The 22,295-nt window shown below is 36.6% G+C and overlaps 1 protein-coding gene across 5 annotated transcripts in view; it reads right to left on the reverse strand.

Annotated features, from left to right (window-relative positions):
* The window catches only part of DOP1A (DOP1 leucine zipper like protein A), a gene marked incomplete at its 5' end in the record, with an annotated part of 56,341 nt that extends 36,754 nt beyond the window's left edge, over positions 1-19,587 (reverse strand). For 2 of the 5 annotated variants that reach the window (XM_084262497.1, XM_084262495.1), the window contains 13 exons: positions 1,180-1,413; positions 1,815-1,844; positions 2,290-2,404; positions 5,030-5,149; positions 5,877-5,997; positions 7,593-7,701; positions 9,792-9,874; positions 12,336-12,435; positions 13,281-13,379; positions 13,941-14,130; positions 15,738-15,908; positions 18,003-18,184; positions 19,450-19,587. In XM_084262497.1, coding sequence (XP_084118623.1) covers positions 1,180-1,413; positions 1,815-1,844; positions 2,290-2,404; positions 5,030-5,149; positions 5,877-5,997; positions 7,593-7,701; positions 9,792-9,874; positions 12,336-12,435; positions 13,281-13,379; positions 13,941-14,130; positions 15,738-15,908; positions 18,003-18,184; positions 19,450-19,587 — 1,692 coding nt within the window. Of the gene's footprint in view, positions 1-1,179; positions 1,414-1,814; positions 1,845-2,289; positions 2,405-5,029; positions 5,150-5,876; positions 5,998-7,592; positions 7,702-9,791; positions 9,902-12,335; positions 12,436-13,280; positions 13,380-13,940; positions 14,131-15,737; positions 15,909-18,002; positions 18,185-19,449 lie in introns of those variants that run through there. The other 3 variants (XM_084262496.1, XM_084262498.1, XM_084262499.1) reach the window with 3 other exon arrangements.
* Positions 19,588-22,295: the final 2,708 nt, after the last annotated feature.

Here is a 22,295-nt window from a genome sequence, read left to right on the forward strand (position 1 = left end):
TGAGCCAGCAGTGGACTTTTCTGGTGAAGAAAACCAACGACATACAGGACCAAACTAGCAAAAGTATAGCCAGCGAGTCGAGAGAAGTGATTAGTCCTCTTTCCTCAGCAGTTTTAAGACAGGATCTAGACTGCTGTGTCCAGGTTCGCACTCATCAGTACAAAAAAACCCACTGATGTATTGAGTAAGTCCAGTGGAGGACCACCACAGGAGCAGATGGCACAGAGGGGAAGCCCAGAGAGCTGGATTTCCTGTCTTAGGAAAAAGAATGCAAGAGTTGTGGAGGGGGAGAAGATGTCTATCGCTGTCTGTAATTTCCTATTAAGTAGTTGAAAACACGGAGGCATGCTCAGAAATCCACAGTGAAAGAACAAGAAGCAATAATGGAAATTCTGATTAAATAACAAAGCTTGTTTGTTTACGCTGTACAGAGAAGTTATGGAATCTTCATCCTTGGAGAGATTAAACTAAGCTGGATATGATCCTGAGTGACCTGATCTAGCTTTAAAGTAGAATCTAACTTTGAAATCAGGCCTGCTTTGAGTAGTGACATATAACTGTCACTTCCAACCTAAAGTATTTAATGATGTTCCTCTAGTTTCTTCAGCTGGAGAACAAGGATTTCAGGGCATGTCACTTAATATACTTTACAGAGCTAGGGTTGTGTAGACCAAATTAGACAATGTTAAAAGAAAAAGAGCTGCTGCCTGGTTTGCTTCTTTTGTTTCTTTATTAAATGATTCTAAGAATTTAAAAGTGACAGGATAACTGTTGGGTATTAATCTGACACATGTAAATTGAGTGAGAGCATTTGCATATGGCTAATACGTAACTAAAACGGAGATTTCTTTTAGTGTAGTTATTCTACATGATCAGACCGTTGAAGTGCATTGCAACTTCAAACTTTAGCTGATTTCTTCATTCTTAGACCCTGATTCTGAAGTGATTTATACATGTATAATATTACACTTAGATTAAAAACCCTTAAAAATCAATGCCTTTTACACAATGAAGTGCATAAATTTAACATCTTTTGATGAACCAAGTTTCACATGTATTGTCGTACACTGAACAATGTAATCAAAGACTTGTAGGAGGTTCAGCACAGAATTAGCAATCTCACATCCCTTTCCACACAAAAAGTATTTTTCCAAGATGCTGTAAAACATCATTAGCTACCTTTTTATTTTCCCATTCCTTGATGGAGCTGCTGTGTCCACTGGGAAGCTGCAGGATACCATCTGTACCAGCAGATAACAATGGAGGTTGAACCTTACTAAGGATCTTCGAGCAGAGTCTGAGAGAATCAGTAAGCTCAGACAAGTGCAGAGTATGAAGATGGCTCGTCAAAGCAGAAATCATCCTGAGCAACAGTTGAGGCAAGTGTTCTGTCTGTATTTCAATGTAAGTCTCCTAACAAAGTAATAGCAAAACTTGTTAATTATAAAACCAAATTCCAAATTCCACTCCGTTATCTTCCATAACAGCAGTACCTATCACTTGCTGAACTGTGTTCCAAATGTAAGGAACATGGAAAAAGGAAAATGAAGATCTTAATTTCCAAGAATAAAAAAATACATGCGTTACTTTAAAAGAAACCCCACCACAATAAAATACAAGATTAGCTTTACAGTTGGGAAATATATTTAGCTCTTTTCCAGAATTTTACATCCTGATCATTACACTACAAGGATGTTATAAAACATTAAAAATAAGGCTAAAGAATGCTACTACTTAACCTTAATATAAATGTTTAAGAATGAAAGATATAAAAGTTATTAAGAACTAAAGGAAAAACAGGCTGATTGCCATACCTGACAGAGCACTCTCATACTTCTAGTAGGCTTTGAAATGAGAAAGCAAAGAATTGAGGAAAGACAGGTATAGAAAAAACAGTTCCAACACACTTTGCTACATTAAGCAATGTCAACAGAAAAATGAGATACATCTTGGCATGACATTCATAAAAGCCTTAAAAGAAAGCTTCACATCTGAAGTAGCATATCAAACTACAAAAGACTATACTTTTAACAAATGCAGTGTAGTTTTAGAGAAAAGAAATGGAGGACAGACAAAAATTTTCAGGTAAAATAGTCATAAAACTTCTTTGGTTATTTGCAACCATTCTATCAAGAATTACACAGTGAAACTAAAGCTTCTTTCTAAAGGTGGCCAACAGTTTATACCAATATATTTTCAGGGAAAACAATTAATGAAGCAGATCTAGTATTTCTGTAGGCTATAAAAACACAGAATCCCAGTATAGGCAACGAATAAAATAGTTCTTACCAAAGAAACTATATCCAACAAAAAATCCACTAACAAGCAGAAATTTGTCAGGGGTAACTCAGATTGCTCACTACGACCTCCAGGCCCACTTTGAAGTCTGGCATGTAATGTCCTCCTGCAAAATTCAAACACAGTTTCACAGTAATTCTCCCTCCCCTTTACATCAACCACGTTTCTGTAATTTAATACAAAGCTGTACACATCAGGGATAATTCCCTATAAACAAACAAGCAATCTCTCATTTTACTGTTAAGTAGCTGATTTGGCCCCATTGCATGCTTGCAGAAACCAGCCTCTCAGAGCAAACCAGGCTTCATTTATGAAATAATGAACATTCAGGTTACAGAAAATCGCATTCGTGACTCCACCTTAAACAGCCATATTACTAGTATGAGCATGGGCACCAAGAACAGAGTTAAGGGATAGCGTTACTGGAAGCACAGCAATTCTGAAGATGTCTAAACCCAAGGCACTACTGCTTGAGAGAAAAACAAGCAAAAAGTGAAATAAAAGGCCCTTGAAGCTCTTCTAAAGGTTCACTTCAATTCCAGCTGACCTCGTTGTTTTACTATTGAAATCATAATCTGATGAGTTTTATTGAAGAGGAAAAGCAAATCCCTTGTGAAACCATGTTGCAATCTGACAATATCATAAGCAAAAGATATGAAAAAAAAGAGATACTATTTTGTTTCTTTAATCATTTATTCTGCTGGGGTGGCCATGAGGGCAGTCTCACATTTTCAACAATAGTTAAATCCTTTCCCTTTGTTTTGAAGGGTTGATGAACATACATGCCAGGAGTGAAAAAAGTATTTATTTGAAATAAGAGAAGTGTTACAGAAATCAAGTCTGAAGCAGTGACAGTAAGCATTTATCAGATGATTTTAAAAACTGTAATTAAATTGCATTCTGTCACTAACCTACATTTAAAAAGCAGCATTCTGCTTAACCCACACCTCCATGGGGTTACTGTATCTCTCTAACAAGTAATTCTCTTTATAAAATTAACAGCCTGCTTTACAGTTTAGTGGAGTAGTCTCTTTGTGCAAGACAAATTCTTTTTCACGTTCTGTGCTCCTACCCAGAAAGAACTACCATTTCACAAATTACTCACAGATTTGTCCAACTGTAATACCTCATAAAGGATGACTTGAATTCAACTCACTGAGCCCATTTATCAAAAATAGCTTTGAGAGAAGGCTTAATAGCAGTGAGCAAGACTTGAGAAAGGAGAAAAATCTAGACACAAGAAATTCTCTTTTTAGTGGGGAAAAAACATAAGAAAAAGCCCAAGACAAATCCAGAGGGATATCTAAAATTGTTTTAAAAGTAGTCACTGTGATTCAGCAATTATGTGAGATGATATAAAGATAAAACAGAAATTAATGGTTTAAAAATCAACTGCTTGTGTTTTCAATTAATGCCCTATCTTTTTTAATAGGGAGACAGTAACTTCCATAACACAGCAGCTTATGTAGAAAAAAAGAAAAAATATTCTTGAAATTCCACTGATTTATTAATAAGGCAATCTAGTATCCAGGCTTACAGTAACATCTACTTGTATGTAGAGAAATACCCACCTGCTTATTAGTTGGCTGTAGATGGTTTTCTTTAGTGATTCAGTTCAATACACAAAAATTTAGTCATAGACACACTGGATGGGATTTCACCTAGTCCAACCTGTCACTCTGAGCAGGACTGCTATCAATGCTACATAAATTCATGCACAGGTTTGTCCAATCATTTGAAATCACCTATCCCTTGCCCCAGCAAAAAACCCTGCTCCCCTGGGGTCCTCTGAGCCCCCTCACTCCTGTTAGTGTTTTCAGTTCTCCCTTATTTACTATGGTCCCTTCTGCAGTCTTCAATTAATGCCCTATCTTTTTTAATAGGGAGACAGTAACTTCCATAACACAGCAGCTTATGTAGAAAAAAAGAAAAAATATTCTTGAAATTCCACTGATTTATTAATAAGGCAATCTAGTATCCAGGCTTACAGTAACATCTACTTGTATGTAGAGAAATACCCACCTGCTTATTAGTTGGCTGTAGATGGTTTTCTTTAGTGATTCAGTTCAATACACAAAAATTTAGTCATAGACACACTGGATGGGATTTCACCTAGTCCAACCTGTCACTCTGAGCAGGACTGCTATCAATGCTACATAAATTCATGCACAGGTTTGTCCAATCATTTGAAATCACCTATCCCTTGCCCCAGCAAAAAACCCTGCTCCCCTGGGGTCCTCTGAGCCCCCTCACTCCTGTTAGTGTTTTCAGTTCTCCCTTATTTACTATGGTCCCTTCTGCAGTCTTCCTTGCAACGTACAGGACTCCTAAACTTTTTCTTCCCTAAAAGAGCAGGGCTAAAAATAACATATTCTACAAGTCATTCCTGGTAAAGCTGGTGTGTTTCCTAGACACCTGATGAGTAATCCTGTGCTGGACAGACAGAACAAAACAAACGAGCTTTGAGATCATGCTGGACTCTCCCCTTCAGCAGAGGTGCTAATGCTATCTCTTCATTTTATCCAGACACTGAGTTTTTGAGAACTCACACTGCCAAGACCACCAATCACATTAATTGAAATTGGCAAGAAGTTCAAAATTCAAGGCATGGGGAGGAAAAAGATTTGCAGACTAAATGATCAAATTAAACTAATTTATTTGAGGCAAAAATCCTTTACAAAAAGGTCAGCTTCAATTTCACACAAACAGAGGATTAAGTATTATAACCTACCTACAACATTCTTCAAACCAGCGAGCAATGTAATCCCACATGTAATAAGGCTCAAAGGAGTTAAAGAGAAGATTGGCAGTTTTAATCAATTCTGCTGTTTTCTTGTTTTCTCTCAGTTTGCTGAAAGAAAATAAAAAGAACATTTTGTATTTTTACACTTAATTTCTGTGTTATGTAACTCCACATTAGCATGAGTTTACCCACTGCCTGTTCACACCAACAAATTACCCTCCCCTCATCCTAATGGTGGCTGTTGCAGTAGGGCTTGCTACATTGGCAGGCTTCTCATATCAATGTCTTTTCACAGCTGCTAGGTTTCTTCTCTAGCCTTTCTTTAGTATTTGCCTTCTAACCACATTTTTAATAGATCTGTTTTCCCATGATCATTCCCACAGTTGTTTCTCTCCCAGCTTTGAAATTCCCTCTTCTTTCCACCTTCTAGATATTCAACTCAAATCTTGAAACTCTTTTTATCCCTGTCTCTGGTTGTCTTTTAGCACTCTCATTTTTACTCTACAAGAAAGCTCTTCAGTTCTTTTTTTTTTTTAAGAGCACAGATGTAACGAATGCCACAACTCAGCTATATCACTGGCACACTGACTTCCAGCTGTATCAAGCAAACATTTTTGTCATAGATAAAAAATAGAACATGTGCTAAGTATTATTTAAAAAAAAACCCACAACAACATAGCCCTTCAGACCTTTGCACTGAATGCAGAAATTGCAATTAATGTCAATGGATGCTGTATTACGAAGAAATCAGACCTCAGTCTAAAGGCTTCAGAGTCATGGTTTCAGCAACAAAAATACATCCTGTTTAATACAAAACACATCACACTTATTTCACCTGCTTAGCTGTGTGTGATCTTTGTTGAAAGAAGGTTCCGTCTGAAGTTCCAGTTCTGCTTTGCACTGTGTATATAATGTCCGAAAGACTTCAATCAATACATCCTCTAGGATGGCAGGGCCTAGGGAGAAATACCAACAATCACAGTGTAAACACGTTATAGCACCAGTAACAGTCCACATCTGAAAACTATCCAAATCACTAGTTATCTTTGGTCACCAACACAATGAAATTCTGTTCATTTTCAAAACTTACCTCGATTTCAGAAGGGGTGCACGGGTGTGTGTGTGTGTGTGTTCGTTTTTTGTTTGGTTTTGTGATTTGTTTTTAATTCCACAGATACACAGGCATTTTTAATGCCTGGGAGTGTATAAGCAGAGTCATTTTCCCATACGAAGTATGCACAATAACAGCAAGATACAAACACACCTACTTTAAAAGCTATGCAGTCACATCAGTAGAGCCCATGTTCAAGCCAACACACCCTCTTTGAGGTATTATTAGCTCAGCAACATGTAAGTGTGACTACACGGACTCCTGATCAAAGGTAGCTTTCAACCAAACTGTTACGCTCACCAGACGCTAGCTCAAGCTGTTATTGTATGAAAATATATTAAAATATTTAAATGCCAAAAAAGGTAAAATATTTGAGCATCTTCCTTTATATTTGAGGCATGTTTTCTTTAATTCCTGACATAGTCTGCAGGATACGTTTTGAAATAGCACCTCCTTCAGATCAGAGCTAAATCTTGAGCTTGAAGAGAAAAAAAAAACACCACCAAACAGCTTATTTGCAAAAGAGTTCAAAAAGTAATTCTGCTTGAAAGATCCTTTGCTTTTTCATGCTCTTTCCTAGCCTCACTGAGCTGCTTTCAGTGACAGTGCACTCACTGAGGAAAGCAGAAATCCTATTAGCTTCTTCCATTTCAGTTTCCAGAAAGAATCCTCACAGCTTTGCTTACTTCATTAAATCTTAATGTACACATTGCCTATGAAAATTTAAAATGACCCCCAGAAAAAATAAATCATCAAGATGCCAAATTCTTGTGAGATACTTTGTTCTCTGCAGCCTAACTTAACTTCCTGTCAAGTTGTACTCTAACTGTTGCATTTTTATGCTTCAGATAAGACTAAAAATTTGATTTTTTTCAGCCACCTCCAAAATTGTTATTGCAAAGAAAAAGGCAAGATATCCAACACTTAAGTGTTGTAAATACTTTTGCCTCATCCACTTCTGCCCTGCACTCTCCTGATAAAAATTGCATTTGAACACTTTAAACAGGGGGATAGAAAACTAAAAAGTGGGGGTGGGGTGGTGTTTCTAGTTAACATCTTTAATCTTTATATGTGTGTTAGAAGAACGAGCAGAGTATTTCCAAAAAGCAACAGCTGAGATTTAAAATAGTGAAATTCACTATTTGCTTGAAGAAATGGAAGAGATCTGATCCGCATTTCTTCCAACTGGCCATCAGTTCTCTCTATGATTTTAACTTACTATTTCCTGTGTTGAAGGTAGATGAAATTTCATTTGGTAGAAGATAAGTCTAATGAACATGTTAAATTTTTAGTGTGGAATATCTAAGAAATCTAGCTAACCTGCCAGTACTAAGAACACAGTTTTTTCAATTTAACCAACAGAAGAGGAAAAAGCCTCAAACCAAAACCACATGAAGCAAGTTAAAGGTGTGAAGCAGTATGAAGTAATATGAAAATTACCTAGCTCAGGCTTATCCAGCAAGCTGATAAGAATTCGAAAAGGCTTTAAGTCTTGCATTAATGTGCTTTCTTCTCCAAGCCCATTAACTTGTAATATTCCAACCATTGCCTACAAAGAGCAAAAGCGTATCAGGAAAACAAAAACAAACCCAAAAAACCAGGTTTTGGAAGCAAGATAAAAATAAAGTGCAATAAAAGCAGCATATAAAGGGAAAATTCTCAATAGTGAAGACCCCTATTTCATCTCACTGCAGCTCATTCTCTCCATGGTTAAGTATTCTCTCAACTAAGCCTATAAGAATATTTTTGTGGAACAGAACTCGGTATCTTGCATATACCCAAAATCAAAACAAAATGTTACAAACAGATACCAACTCAAAATTTCATAAGAATAAAAGAGAAGACATTAAAGTGATGAGAAATTGTTTGAGAAGGCACACAGATATTAAGAGCATAATAATCTGTCCATCTAGGATATGCCCACCTCTGTGGTGCAAAGCTTTCTTGACTAAATTCACTACGACAATTTCAAAACAAATGGGAAAACTGAGTTTCTATACTGAAGCAGTTTAAGGAGTAAGCAGCAGAATTTTAAAAAAAAAAAAAAAGCCCAACAGATTTTCCTTAGTTTTCTCTCTGTGGCTGTTTTCACTATCTGACTCCAAACTAGTTTATTTCTTTTACAGCTTCTAAAGAAAGGAAGACAAAGGAGAGAAGAGAGACAAAAAACTAGGCTTGACCTTGCTATCTGCTATAAACCAACTATTATCAGCCAGTACCCTGAAAGAAAAATCTTACGCACTTGAATATATCTTTTAGGTCAGAATTTTCAGTACATTGTAACAATGAATAAGATGGGGGTGGACAGGATAAAAGAACACACAAAGAGACTGGTAGGGAAGAAGGCAGAATGGAACAATTCTTCTGAAGTCTTTTAAAAGGCAGCAATATGCAATTTGTACTGTATAGAGCAGGCCACTGATTTTAATGTGCGTAAGAAAAGTTAAAGCAAAACCATGTGAATTATCCCCATTATAAAAATTGACCACTCTCCATTCTGCTGTAACAGTAGTGTCTGCTAACAAAACTAAAATTAAAAAATTAAAAATAAAAATAAACTCTACACTGTTGTTAGTCTTTTCAAACAGAGAAGCTTTCATTACATTAATTACACTAGTAAGATGGACAGACTCAAAAGTAAGTCCACAACCTTTTAAAAAATGCCTAAATATATCGAAAAGCTCGCCACATTTTACACAGAAGGTACGTGAAAAACTCTCTGATTCAAGCCTCTCATCTACACTGGGATACCTTCTGAATTATCTGCCATGGAAGGGAGAAGAGTGACAAGAGAAGGCTAAGAGAGCCAACAAGGTCCTTGCTGCACTGGAATTCTGGGGTCTCACCAGGAGAACACCAGGTCTCATTACCTTCTGGTAAAACTGAAGGTGATAGCTCTGTGCTGGGTTACCAGCTTTAAGGTGTGATAATGTAAATACTCTTGTGTCAGCAACTAATACTGGAATCCCCACTCTCATTCCCATGTATAGCACAATTCTAACTATCAGAAAAATCTTGATTTTATCAATTTGCCTTAATGATAAAACACCTGCCTGATTTCACGATCAGACTCACAGCATCGTGAAAGACATCTGTATACTTTAATTACTGCAAGAGTCCAAGTACAGCTCTTGAGACCAGATGATCTCAGCTCACTTAGCAAGTAAGACTGCCAATTTGCTTGACTATTCTTGGCTGCCGATGGACAGCAGAAAAGACATTCTTCCTTGCCCAGAAGGGAGAAAGACTCTTCTGAGATCTTCTGAGACCTGTCTGCTCAATTTTTATCTGATTCCCAGGACATGAAGGAGTTTATCTATAACAGAAGAGATTTTTCCAGTTCTGTTTTATGAAAAACAGTCTCCAGCATGCTGGAGCATCTTCCATGCATACTACAGTCACTGTGAAAGAGGAGAGAGAGAAACCTACTATTATTGGTCCTGATCATACTGTTATTCTAAAGGAACACCTTATCCTACTTCGTTTTCCACTAAGAAAGTTTTAGAACAGCAACAACACGAGAGCACAGAAAGACAGAAATTACACATTGCATTGGAATGACAAGCAAAAGATAAAGATACACAATTTTGATCAGCATCTTATAAAGATACATGCCACGAGAAAACATCTTATAGCTACCTGGACTAACATCTCCTTAGAGAAGGTATTGAAATAGTAAGTGGCATGTTCCTCGGGATTGCTGTGCCTTGTACTTCTGGGTCCTATAAGGGCACCATTGTTATCAAAACCTTCAAGCAAACAAAAGAGAAGGCAAGTAAGTGTTTCACTCTCCACAGAATATGTTGCCAATTTCTTTAAACTAGAAATCAACACACTAGCACTGATAACTTACCAAGATGAAGTCCAAGTAATGTTGGCAAGAGAAAGATGATTTTACAGAGTTTAATATAGGAAACTAAATTAAAATTCCATGCAAGCAGTTTGCACACAAATTACAAACTTTAGGTTTATGCAACATCACAAACTAAATTACTTTTGGTACAAAAGAAACAAACAAACATTTACAAACACTACACAAACCACATAGTCCTAGACTATCTTCAAAGAATCCTGTTCCAAAAAATACTTCAATATTATGAGAACGTAAAATGCAGTATTTTAAATATAAAGAGATGATCACAAAAACACACTGATGTGACTAATGCACTTAAAATATCAGTCATATTACACAAAATCAGTTTTGTTATTCAAAAATACATGAAGGAGATGGCCATTTGTTTTCTCAATTTGTGTTTTCTTTTATCAAGTAAAATTTTTAATCTACAAAAAATAGGCTTAAGGAAAGAGAAATTAACAACAATAAAAAACCCAATCAGGAAGTCAGTGAGGATATCACCCCATTCCACAAAAGTGTCTTCCACAGTTTTTGTCCTGAAGTGACCAAAATAGAGGGACAGCCTGAGAAGATACATGCCCTTTAGCAGGAACTCAAACCATTGCTAACAGTGGTTGTTTAAGATAACCTGATTTTAAAGATATAATGCGATTTTTATGACTAGAGAATGTTTGAAGATTGCTCCCAGCTATAAAACAACAGGGGAAAAATAGCTAACACCAGAATTAAGTAATGTTACACAGAACATCAGATTTATGAGTTTTCCAATATAACTGATTCCCTCCCCCCCGGTTTCATATTAGGGGTAGAATATCATGATGATACAAAGCCAGCACAGCGTCAAAAGGAAACAAGCAAAAAAGCTATATTGCCAGAATGTCTGTGCAAATACATAGCAAATGGATGCAGTAGCTGTTCACAGAACAGGAACATTCAGTGGAAAACTACCTTAAGTTAAATTATATTTCAGTGGAGACCATGCTCATGAAATAGTTCTAGAAGGTTCCACCAGTAAAATCTCAATGTGTTATTTTAAACATATCGAGTATTTTTCCAGTGACATTAAAAAGACAAATGTAATCCACCGCATTTTTGTGAAACATTAGTGGAGTGTTTATTCTGGAAATTATCTTCTTCCTAAATTGGAAATTATAGCTATGGAGCATGACAGTGCATTGAACTGTCTTTAAAAGATGAGTAATATTCAAGTCAGCATCTTGAGAAATGATTAACTAAAAAAACTGGGATTTTTTTCATATTTATTTATTTCATATATATTTCCCTGCAATTTCTACAGCAAGAAAACAAATTCCCTCATGCAAAAAAGTGTTGGTGACCCGATATCTCTCTTCAAAATTTTAGTTCTCACATGTCCCTTGACTACTTACTTCCTTGCTTCCCCATCACCCACAGACTACCTGCCTCTGATGTCTTATCTATCAGCCAGGAGTGAGGCAAGAGCTGCTGGGAAGGGTTCTGGGTAGCCCAAGCAGCACATATATACTTGCTGGTGAGCTGTGAAGCCAAATAAAAAAGGTAATAGTAGACTGTAAAACAGTCTTCCCCTGAGGTAGAGAAACCACTTTGTGTCTCACCAGTCAGTCTCCAGTTTCTGTTAGAAAACCCCTGACTTCTCTCAAAGCAGACTAAATGCAATTTTAAGAGAGTAACAGGCCAGTTTCCTGTGACCACTGGCTTTGTTTCCTTAAAATAACAAGACTAAATAAGAATGTTTTCAAAAATTTTCTAATTTCTAGTTTTCCAAATACTTCCTAGTCTTCTAAATAGCTACTGTTCTCTGCTACCATCTTCTGATTACACGATCATTTCATATAAAAAAAAATTGTGCATTGTATTGACATTCTGCCATTTTTAGAAGTAAAAAAAAAGTGTGTTTCTTGTCATTCATTGCTTTTTTTCTTACCCCAAAAAGGCGTGGAAATAATGTTTTAGTTGAATGGAGAAAATAAGCATTTGGCAATTTGTTAATTCATCCATGCAAATACCTAGTGAAGCTTAAAGTTTGCATATTTAAGCCTCCATCAACATAATAGCAACAATTTCCAACTACTTGACTTTCATCCCTTTTATGCTGTTGGCTGCTACCTGAAAATGTACCAGTAATTTACATAATGGGAAAGAGTTCCAGCACGACATTCGTCATCTTTTCATTCACGGACACATGGAATTTGCTCCTTATGACACAAATTAAATCCTCCAAGAATCTTTTTCCAAGAATCTCTCTCCACGATATGGCAAAATACTGCTAATGAACAGATGAACCTCCCTCCACTTTTAGTGAACAATGAAACGTAACACAAACCTACCTAGAAGCCACGCATAAAGCCTCCGGTTGAGTGACATATCCCTGCGCAGTACCACATGAAGGGCTGCTGACAAAATTCTGATCATGTCTGGACGTGTTGCCTGAAGAAGTCAGAAACACTATTAAATCGAACTATGAAAAATAACACTTTATATGCTAGCAGCTTAATGTGCACTAAAACATAGTTAATTTCATGTTCTGGCATTTCTGAATTCAGAACATTACAAGAACACGATTATTATTTGTAACACACACTTTGTAATAGTATGCACCCTTTATGAACAGCAAAATGTTTGACTCCATCAAAAGCTCTTTTTTGTTACAAGATATTTCACTTTGTTTATTAGACAAAAGCCTTAGAAGCAAATTAAACTAAAATCTAGAGTAAAATAACAAAAAAGAATTTAAAAAACCTTTAAATCTCTTAAAACATAAAATGCTTGTGCAAAAAAAAAAGCAACAAACAAAACCCACCCCAAAACGGACCTTTAAATTTCAAGGTTTTATGTCCCACTGCTGCTAGGGCTAACTACTCACCCAAAACCAATAATAATTTTCAATTCTCTAGCGTTCAAAATCAGTTATGCTAAGAGGATTAATTTTTGCTGCTTTTGAATACTGAGAATTGAAACTGGGACGTGAACACATATTTTTTTTCTCATCAAATATAGAGCAAATTAAAAGCTTCTACAGACTAAACATCATAATTTATATTGAGTTTACACAGAGTTGAAGTTAACTTCAAAGGTAACACATCAAGTTAAAAAGCACAAGGGCAGAGATCACGACATGGGAATAGCCAAATCTATCAGAGAAACTCTAATATAGGACTCTTCTTCAAGCTTGGAGAAAGCAATTAACAAGCGTCAACTAATCACTGCTACTGACTTAAGAAGTGGAGTACATTCATAAGTCTGCCAATTCTTCTCTCATGTTAATGACCTACCTGGCTCATGTGGAAGGGAAAACAAAAAAGAATAAGGTCCAATGTGCTCCTCTGCACTAAAACACTGGTATCTTGCACTGATGTGCTTACTGCTTCCACCTGCAGTAACGGCAGACCCCCCCAGAATAGTTATGTACTGTATTATTTTAAGAAGATAGATAAAAGAGAACACTCACAAAATAAGAAGAGCTGTTTATAAATAGTGATATATATGACAAAGTTATTTTAAAGTTATGAATAATGAAATAAGATAAACCAAGAAAATAAAAAATTCCATCCCTGAGGAAACACACAATCAGTACAGATTCCTTGAACCATAGAAACACTGAGCTTTGGGGTTTTTGTATTACCAATAATTATCTGAAGTTTAAAAGACAAAGTAAAGCTCCATGCATTTTTCAAAAAATACAACAAAACTCTGCCACTTTTAACTGACTTGTCGTGAATGGGAAGTTTCATACAAAACCTAAGCAGTTCTGAAATATTAACTCGGCTTTGCAGCACTTATCATGCACAAAACATCAGCTTAACCGGACCTATAAAAAATAAATGTGCTTTTTCATCTCTTCAAAGGCTACATTCAAAGATAGAGAAGACAAACACCCTGGCATTATATATTATTATATGCATAACACTAATATCTTCATTGTTCAACATTACCATTAATTCAATGTCACTGCCAATTATGTAGAGCTGATCCTCCATTGAAAGCTTCCTGTTCAAATGGGAAAGGACATAGGTGATCCCAGGCAAGCGCACCGCAGGGCTTGTGAGGAGGCTACCCCAGAGAGCACTGTAGAACGCAGACTGATCCACAGCCGAGGCAACCTTCTCCAACAGGGTGTTCGTTCTGCAGTAAAACCAAGTCAGCTGAATGAGGGCACGTATCAGGTTCCTTACATCTGCCCCCAATTTTAATAAATACACATTGTTACAGGAAGGTCAAAACTTTCATTTAAGAGGCTGAGAGAAGCCCCAATTACATGCTGAACCTTATAATGCAGCCTGAATGGAATGATCCAACTAGCAAGCATGTGGGTCAACCTGGCTTGCAAAATGCCAGCCCACATCTTCTCCTGATGTGCTCCTTATGTTCAAAGAGCCAAGTAACTTCCTTATCTGCTACTTAAAGCGAAGTGTTGCTACAGACAGGAGTTTCAGAGAGAGCAACAAAGCATAGCTACTGAAAAAAGGAATGGAGCAAATAGCTTTTGCCCTTTCATTCCTTGTGTTGAGCACTTCTGGCAATAACAGCACATAAAACAAAATAAAATAAAAAAACCCCACAACTCTGAGCACAAGCAATCACATTCCCATCCTCATTTCTCCCCACTCATGTGTCAGCATCTCTACACCCTATGGCAGGCCTTGGGAGGCAAGCTGAATAGCCCTTGTTTACTGCTGTAATGATGCCAACTACACTGTATCTACCTACACAGAAATAGAAAAAGACAATGTTAAATCGCTCTTCACAGAGAGCAGGCCAGTTGTAATGTTTCTGGCTTCTGAAGTGGGGAATATCAAGAATGTGTGTGTGAAAAATTCCGAGAACTCAAAGCCTTGGAGTGTGACTTCATCCTTAAATATTTTAAGATCCTATCCCAGCATTTCAGACACCATGGTCAACATAACTCAACCTGGGCTAAGGCTTGCTGGATAAGAGCTGTTAACTCCTAGGCCACTCTGCTAGAAATAGAGCAATAACTTAAAGATAGATGGATCCTTGCTCTCCCTTACTTGGTGGTTTAATGACAACTTAGATACCTATCATAACAAGTAAATCTTAATGATGGAAGCTTTGTCATCTTAAATTCAGTTAAGGTATGTATTTAGACCAGGGATAATATGGAAGTACTATCTTAGAGGAAACCCATGGAGAACACACAAGCAGCACGTTCCTAAAATGTTATATATCTCAATCCATAACAAGAATCATAGAATCCTTTTGGTTGGAAAAAGCACTTAAGATCAAGTCCAACCATTAACTCAGCTAAACCGTGTCCCTAAGCACCACATCAACAAGTATTTTTTAAAAAATACCTCCAGGGATGGCAACTCAACCACTTACTTCCCTGGGCAACCTGTTCCAATGTTTAACCACCCTTTCAGTGAAATTTTTTTTCATTATATCCAAACTAAACCTCCCCTGGTGCAACTTGAGGCTATTTCCTCTTGTCCTATCACTTGCTACTTGGAAGAAGAGACCAACATAGAACAGCAAGTCCACTTAATGTCAATTCCCTTTGGAATACGTAACAGTTAATTTATCATAATTAGTGTTAAGAATCTTCAACCATACTATTCCACTGCATTTAATGTGACTGGGTCAAATTAAATAAAAAACTTATCTTAAAAAAAGAACCCACATGCAAATACTAATGAAAAGTCATAGCAAAAAAACCCCCAAACTAAACACATAAATAAAGCATATCACCTTATTAACGTATCTATTCTTACCTTTCATAATATTCTGACCCCTCCTCTAAGCCAGGTAGAATCCCAGTTAACAGTCCTTGCAGTCCTGGTTTCAATGTTTTCCCCAAAGGAAGGTAATAAATCTCATACAGACTCAATAATGTTGGTTTGACAGACATAGCGGCATTGGCAAGGAGTGGAAATAGTCCAGAGCTGTGAAAAATAAAATTCAGCTTTCTTAGGAAGCTTCTCATGTGAGACAGTATCATCTACATCTTAAGACTGTAACAGGCATGTCTGGTGTGGTTCTAAGTATCAGGTTTTTAATCTTAGATTTCTGCACAGGCACAGACCACTGCACAACATGACTGCCTTCCAAACTAGCAGGCTGGTACCTCACGATGAATATTATGAATTTGATTAGTATTGCGACAGCAAGAGCTGAAAGCCCAGAAATGGCTGCATCTTTCACCAATAAAAGTATGATGAACTTTTCAGTAGCAAGCCAAAATGTTAAATTTACCCACACTGAATTTATTAAAAAATACATTGCCTTGTATTTATTATAAAGTACATTGTCTTTGCACTTAAGAGGAAAATAAAGATGAGAACATTTCAGAAAATTTATAAAAATATATTTCTGTAAAAAAAAATGTTTTACTTCAAAGAACAAAGACAAATGTTATGACATTTATGCTGTTAAGTAGGAACAAGTTCAGCAATTCAATCTGAAAACAGATTCTCAAACTAAATAACAAATCCACTGTTTATAATGTAGCATTTAAAGGAGTGAAAATATTAGAAATGTGTTTTGAGTTCACTATGACTCTGAGTTTATTAAGGTTCCAAATGTGATCAACTAAGAAGTTACCTACGTGCAAACCCAATTTTTGCTATTGTTACTAGTATCATAAATTATTATAAAAACACTACCAATCAAAGGCATGTGAACACAACTGTAATTTTTGAAGTCACTGGGGACTCAGCTCAGAAGACCCCTGACACATGAAGAAGAAAATGAAAGATCAGTAAAAAAAGCAAGTTTGAGACAAGGGTCCTAAAATATATACCTACAAATGTACTATTAAAAAAACCCCATCATAGTGGATACAACGTTACCCATGTTACAGGGACAAAAGAAAAAAAATAATCTTTCCAAAGTACAAAAATGTCTGTAAAAATTATTTTGCCTTTATCCAGAAGAGTTACTCTCTTGCCATTGTCAATTGTTTTCTTTTTTCTACAGAAAAACCTTTTGTTCAACAACCATCACACTACCCAACAGTCTGTCTTTGTAAGGCTTATCCTTTCAAGATTTGATGTTCAGACACTGTCATTCTGCTTTCATGAAAAATACTAGAATCTTTGATAATGCCTTCATGCGAATGCCAGTCTTCTCCCAAGCATCAGTAACAATGGCTTTTTGCCACATTACAGTAGGTAGCATTTTCCACTATCCTAGAACTTATTGTCACCACTGAATCACTGCACAAGCAAGAGAAGAGCTATGAGTTCCAAGAATCTTTAAAAAAACATGTGGAAGCATACAGCTGAGATGTGTCTCTCCTCTCCCTCACTAAATATAACTATATATAAACATCTTGACAAAGCAAGACACAATAGCTGATGTTAAGGCATACAATTTATTTCCAAGCGTTAATACACAGCTTCGCTATGTAAACAGAAGCCTATTTTATTGTACTATTTCTCAAAGTGATGAGATTTTCATCTCCAGGAATAGCTAAAGAACCACATGTGATCACATATACACATATGCATACATTGCTCTATGCCTTATCTAATAAACAGCTTAATGTCTTGCCAAATCAAGAACCTATTTGGAAGTAGAAAAAATTTTGTACTTGCCTCCCATTCTAACAAAACAGATAATTTCTCTGTTCTATACATCTTACTACTTAGATGAAAAAGCTTCCTGCAGTAAACTATACTCAAATTCTTTCCCAATACCACTTAGATTACAATAGAAAAGTGTAACGTGACTGCACTGAAGTAAATCTTAACACATCAATTACTGTACATTCATGCATAAAACTACACTTCAATGAAGAAATAACAAATTCCAGATTTTCCAGCACTGAAAAGTTTGCTCCTGATAAAAATGTAGGTGTTCTGTTTTTCTTGTCATACACAATATTTGTACTACACAAGCACCAGTAACATTGCTTGTTACTTGAAAGAAATTGCTTTATTCTTACTATGTAACGAAGCTGTGTTTTAACATAAAATGCAGGAGAACAAAACAATCTCAGTTATACATTTGGAACGGAGCTGTTTAAATTACTATACCTGTAGAGGAAAAGATCTTTGGCCAAGCGCTTGGGCCCAATTATTTTGAAAATGATTTCATAGGTTTCAAGTGCCTTCCGATGAACTCCTCCCGGCAAGGCTGGGTGAAGACATTGTGCCAAGCGCTTGCCTATAGTCAGCTTTTTCGGCACTACCTGGTACTTGGCGTTGTTCTGCAGTACCTGATAAACCAACACAATAAGAAAAAACAGCACAACACAAATTAAGCATCAAATGCACATTTCAGAAATGAGTTCCTGAACCGGGCCGGGAAGTCACAACACACATACCTAGGTTGCAACACAAGAGAGAAAAAGCACAGACCCACTTTTGAGATATGCCACGGAGCTTTTTCTTTGCTATGCCTTTCACTTGTACCCTTGTGATAGATGGAGTTGCCAAGGCATTTAAAGCTTTACTTGCATTGGGTTCCTTCCTTAAAGCATTTCATTTTACTCATCCTTTGAGCACACAAATTATCTCTATTTGTTGAAATCAACTGCCAGAAGCTCAAAGGGGATTATTAAACTGCAAGTGGTGAGTTTGGTATAACATTAAGAAACCCTCATAAAATGAGAAAATGTACAAAACTTCAACACTGCCCGAAACTAAATAATCATTTCAGGACTGGAACACCAAGTTGCTTTTACATCTTTAGACTTTTCTTGCCAGATATCACAGCCTTGAGCTTGTAAACATGTGCAGCAAGAACTGCTAAAATTAAAAAAAACCCACAAACTTAAAGAAATGAGTGTTTAAACAAAGAATTATGCCACCGGCATTTCCAACTGCACTATTATTCTTGATTTTCCACAAAGTTTAAAGGATGGAATGTAAATGTTTCGGACTTGTTAATTTTCTATGCCAAATGCTGCAAAACTTCACATTGGTAAAATGTGGGTACAACGAAACTATAACCCTGTCTGGAGATCCCTAGAAACATGTAGGACTGATTAGAACAGGATTTTTTTTACAAATTGATACAGATCCTGATATGTGTAAGCTCCTATTAAAGATCACAATGATATTACACATTCAACTTAGCAACTGTTAAAATTAATCAGAACAATAATATTCTTTGGTCAATGAATGATTTGAGCCCCATTTTATAACTCATGATTCATAAAAATATTACTGATATGAATTTTTCACACCGTTTCAATAACACTGAATGAGATTAGAAGCAAATATTAGTAATAAAGATGTTGCAATCAGTTCCACTAGAAATGTAAATAACATTTCCCTTTACTTAGTTACAAAGAGTTCAACTGTAAGTCTTAAAAAGGCATTTGTTTGATTTGTTTGCTCCAAGCACACACCCAACACTTGGCTCAGCCTGCTAAAACATTTGCAAGAACAGACTGCTAGAACCTTGCACTGCTGTATTTTGACACCAGAACCCTTTGTCAGTTTCTGATTCTTTTCCAAGAGCACCTGTCAGACATACCTTGTTTAGCTTTCCCAGTGCGGATATTAAATCTGCCCATTCACTGGAATACTCAAAGTTCTTCAGTGCTTTGTCAACAGCTGCTACATAGTTTCTGTACTTTGAGTCAGTCAGTAGCTCCAGCTCCTCCGTGTTCATCCTCCCACGGTGGCCCCACTAGAGACCAGCTTGCAATTCATGTACAGACATTACCTGTTCAAAAAAACCCCACAACCAAACCCTGAAACCATTGTTTCCAGCGACATGTTAAAACAATCGTGTATAAAGAGCACGTTTTCCCCAAAGGCATTAAAAAAAATATTAATCTGAAATTAGTTTATAGCAAGTCCTACACAAAACCCAACATACTGCACACAAATATTTAACACATGTCCAAGAGTAGATTTGTAATCAAGTCGTTTAGAGAAACAAAACGAACCAAAACAAACCAATCCCACAACCCAAACAAAAAACTCTAGAAAATTATACCCCTCCCAAAAATCACTGCTATTCTAAGTGATGCAACAAGGGGTTAGGTTTTTTTCCCTTTTTTCCCCTCCTCTGGGTACTCCACTACAAGAACCCACCTTTCCACAGATCAGTTCTTCCAAAAACAAAGACACCCATCCTCCTGAATCACTACCAGGCAGAAGACAAGAATGAAGGACACTTACAAGAGTCACACAACACAAGAGTACTTCATGCATCAACACTTCCTTTTACAAGACCTGGTATTTTAATTCAAGGATACAACTCTACTGCTGTGTGTGGATCATCATAGACACACACCAAAAGTACATGTTTACTAGTGTTCTGTAATCAAAGGCTTTTGCAACCTGCTCTACATATTTCCATCACGTGGTGCCCTACACCAGGTAATTAAGATATTCCATTTCTAGAAAAAAATACCTCCTACTTTTAGAGGCCATATGCTATCTATTTCAAGAAATTCAATCACTATTAAAAAGAAATAAATTTTAAAAGAGAAATATGTTTTTAAAGCTACTTTAACCTCAAACAATTATAACTCATAATGGTGAATCCTACTGTAGCTTGTCTGTGAAAAAGGCAGCTTTTGTGTCCCTTTTAATTAGGGTTTTTAAGGAGTTCTCACTAACATTCAGCTTCAGAAGAGACTTCACACTCAGCAGGCACTGCTCTCTTCTGTCTTGATTAAAGGAAAATGAGAAGAAAATTGTGTGCAGAAGTACAGGGTAAAGCATGGCAGATCAAAAACCCAAAAAAAGCCATGGAAGCTGTACTCATTCACTGCTGAAAACAGTGGCTTCAGAGAACCCTTCCAAAATGCCTGGAGAACATGCCCCATTGGGCCCTATTGCCAGTGAGCAATAGCATGACAAAACACTATGACTCTTGAAATAAAAACTGTCTGTGAAATAATAGAGCAGAAGAATTAGCAGAAATAAAAAGTGACATCCTGATTGCTGGTGGTTCTACAGTTGATGGAGATAACCAAACCACTCATCTTCAAATTCTGCTCAGGAAAAAGCAGTTTTAGACCGATCAGAAAAGAGTGACAATTCAACTTGTATTATTTCACATAATAAACACACTCCATTCGTGCAAGATGCATCGCAAACAAGAACACTTTTCTCCCTTTTATCAATTTAAAATGCTTTATATGGACGCATAAAAATCTTTACTTGACTTGTATTATACCCACCCCTCCCCCTAAAATAGTGTTCTCACCAAAATGGCTGCGAAGCTGCTACTTTGTCAACAGTCCTCATAAGAAGTTACTGCTGACTGAACAGCATAAAACCCTAGGACTGGTTCCCTCCTGGTGACCTGCCTCAAGGGGCATCTTCCCATTTTCTTGCAACAACCCCAAGACCTACAAACTGTCACTATTGGTACTGGTTTATCTTTTCAACACTCCTAAAGGCAGAATGCAGCAAGCTGTACCCTGACATGTACAAATTAAGACAGTAGTAAATCAGGCTCGAAATTTCATAATCATAATCTCATCAAATTTATCACAAAGTGCCCTGGCAGATTTTTGCCCCCTACTTTTTATTCCTTTAATTATCAGGTGCTTCTGAAGATAAATTAATAACTTGAATCCTTCCAAGCTTCCCCCCCCCCACACACACACTTTTTTTCTTAAGAGCAAGAAGAACATTTTTAAAAAGTGCTGCTTCAGAGACTGTACACTGCCACTCCGGACCACTGAGAGGGACCTTTGCAAATCCTCTCACCACTGAACTTTGATGTGTGGGCACACATACCGTGCCAGAAAAGCTTCTCTTCTGCCATCATCACAATTACCTCTTCTAAAGAACAATCAGAAGTCTGCTTAATCATTTCTTTATTATCTTTCTCCTCATATTGCTTAACTGGTTTCTCAGCATTGTTAAGGAAAGTTGCAAGACAGACAGACAACGAAAAGGATGGAAAAAAGGGGAATAAAAAGAGATGGGATAGCAGGAATGAATAAAAAGTCCAAGAATTGTATTTTGCACTCTTTATTCTGATGGCAAACTAATAGTGACAGACTGTCTCCAAGACAGAACACAAATGCAAACCACTACTTAAAAAACATATTCTGGGTGCCAAATAGATAGATTTCATGATAACCTATGGGAGTAAAGCCTTTTTTGTTTAAAGCATGAAATGTATAAGGATATATATATAATAAAAAGTTAATAAAACATATATATGTAAGATATAATACAAAGTTTCTATAATAAACTTTTTTATTAAGTCCCAAAAAAGCAGGTTTGCTTTGAAAAAGCTGCAGAATCCCAACAGTTTCTCAGAGACAGTTGCACAATTGCCAATGTATGCTCTCCAAAAGTGAAATATAACATTAACCCTAAAAAAGAGGAAAGGACTAACATACAAAA

Source organism: Gallinula chloropus (assembly GCF_964237585.1).
Source record: "Gallinula chloropus genome assembly, chromosome: 3".
NCBI classification, from domain to species: Eukaryota; Metazoa; Chordata; class Aves; order Gruiformes; family Rallidae; genus Gallinula; species Gallinula chloropus.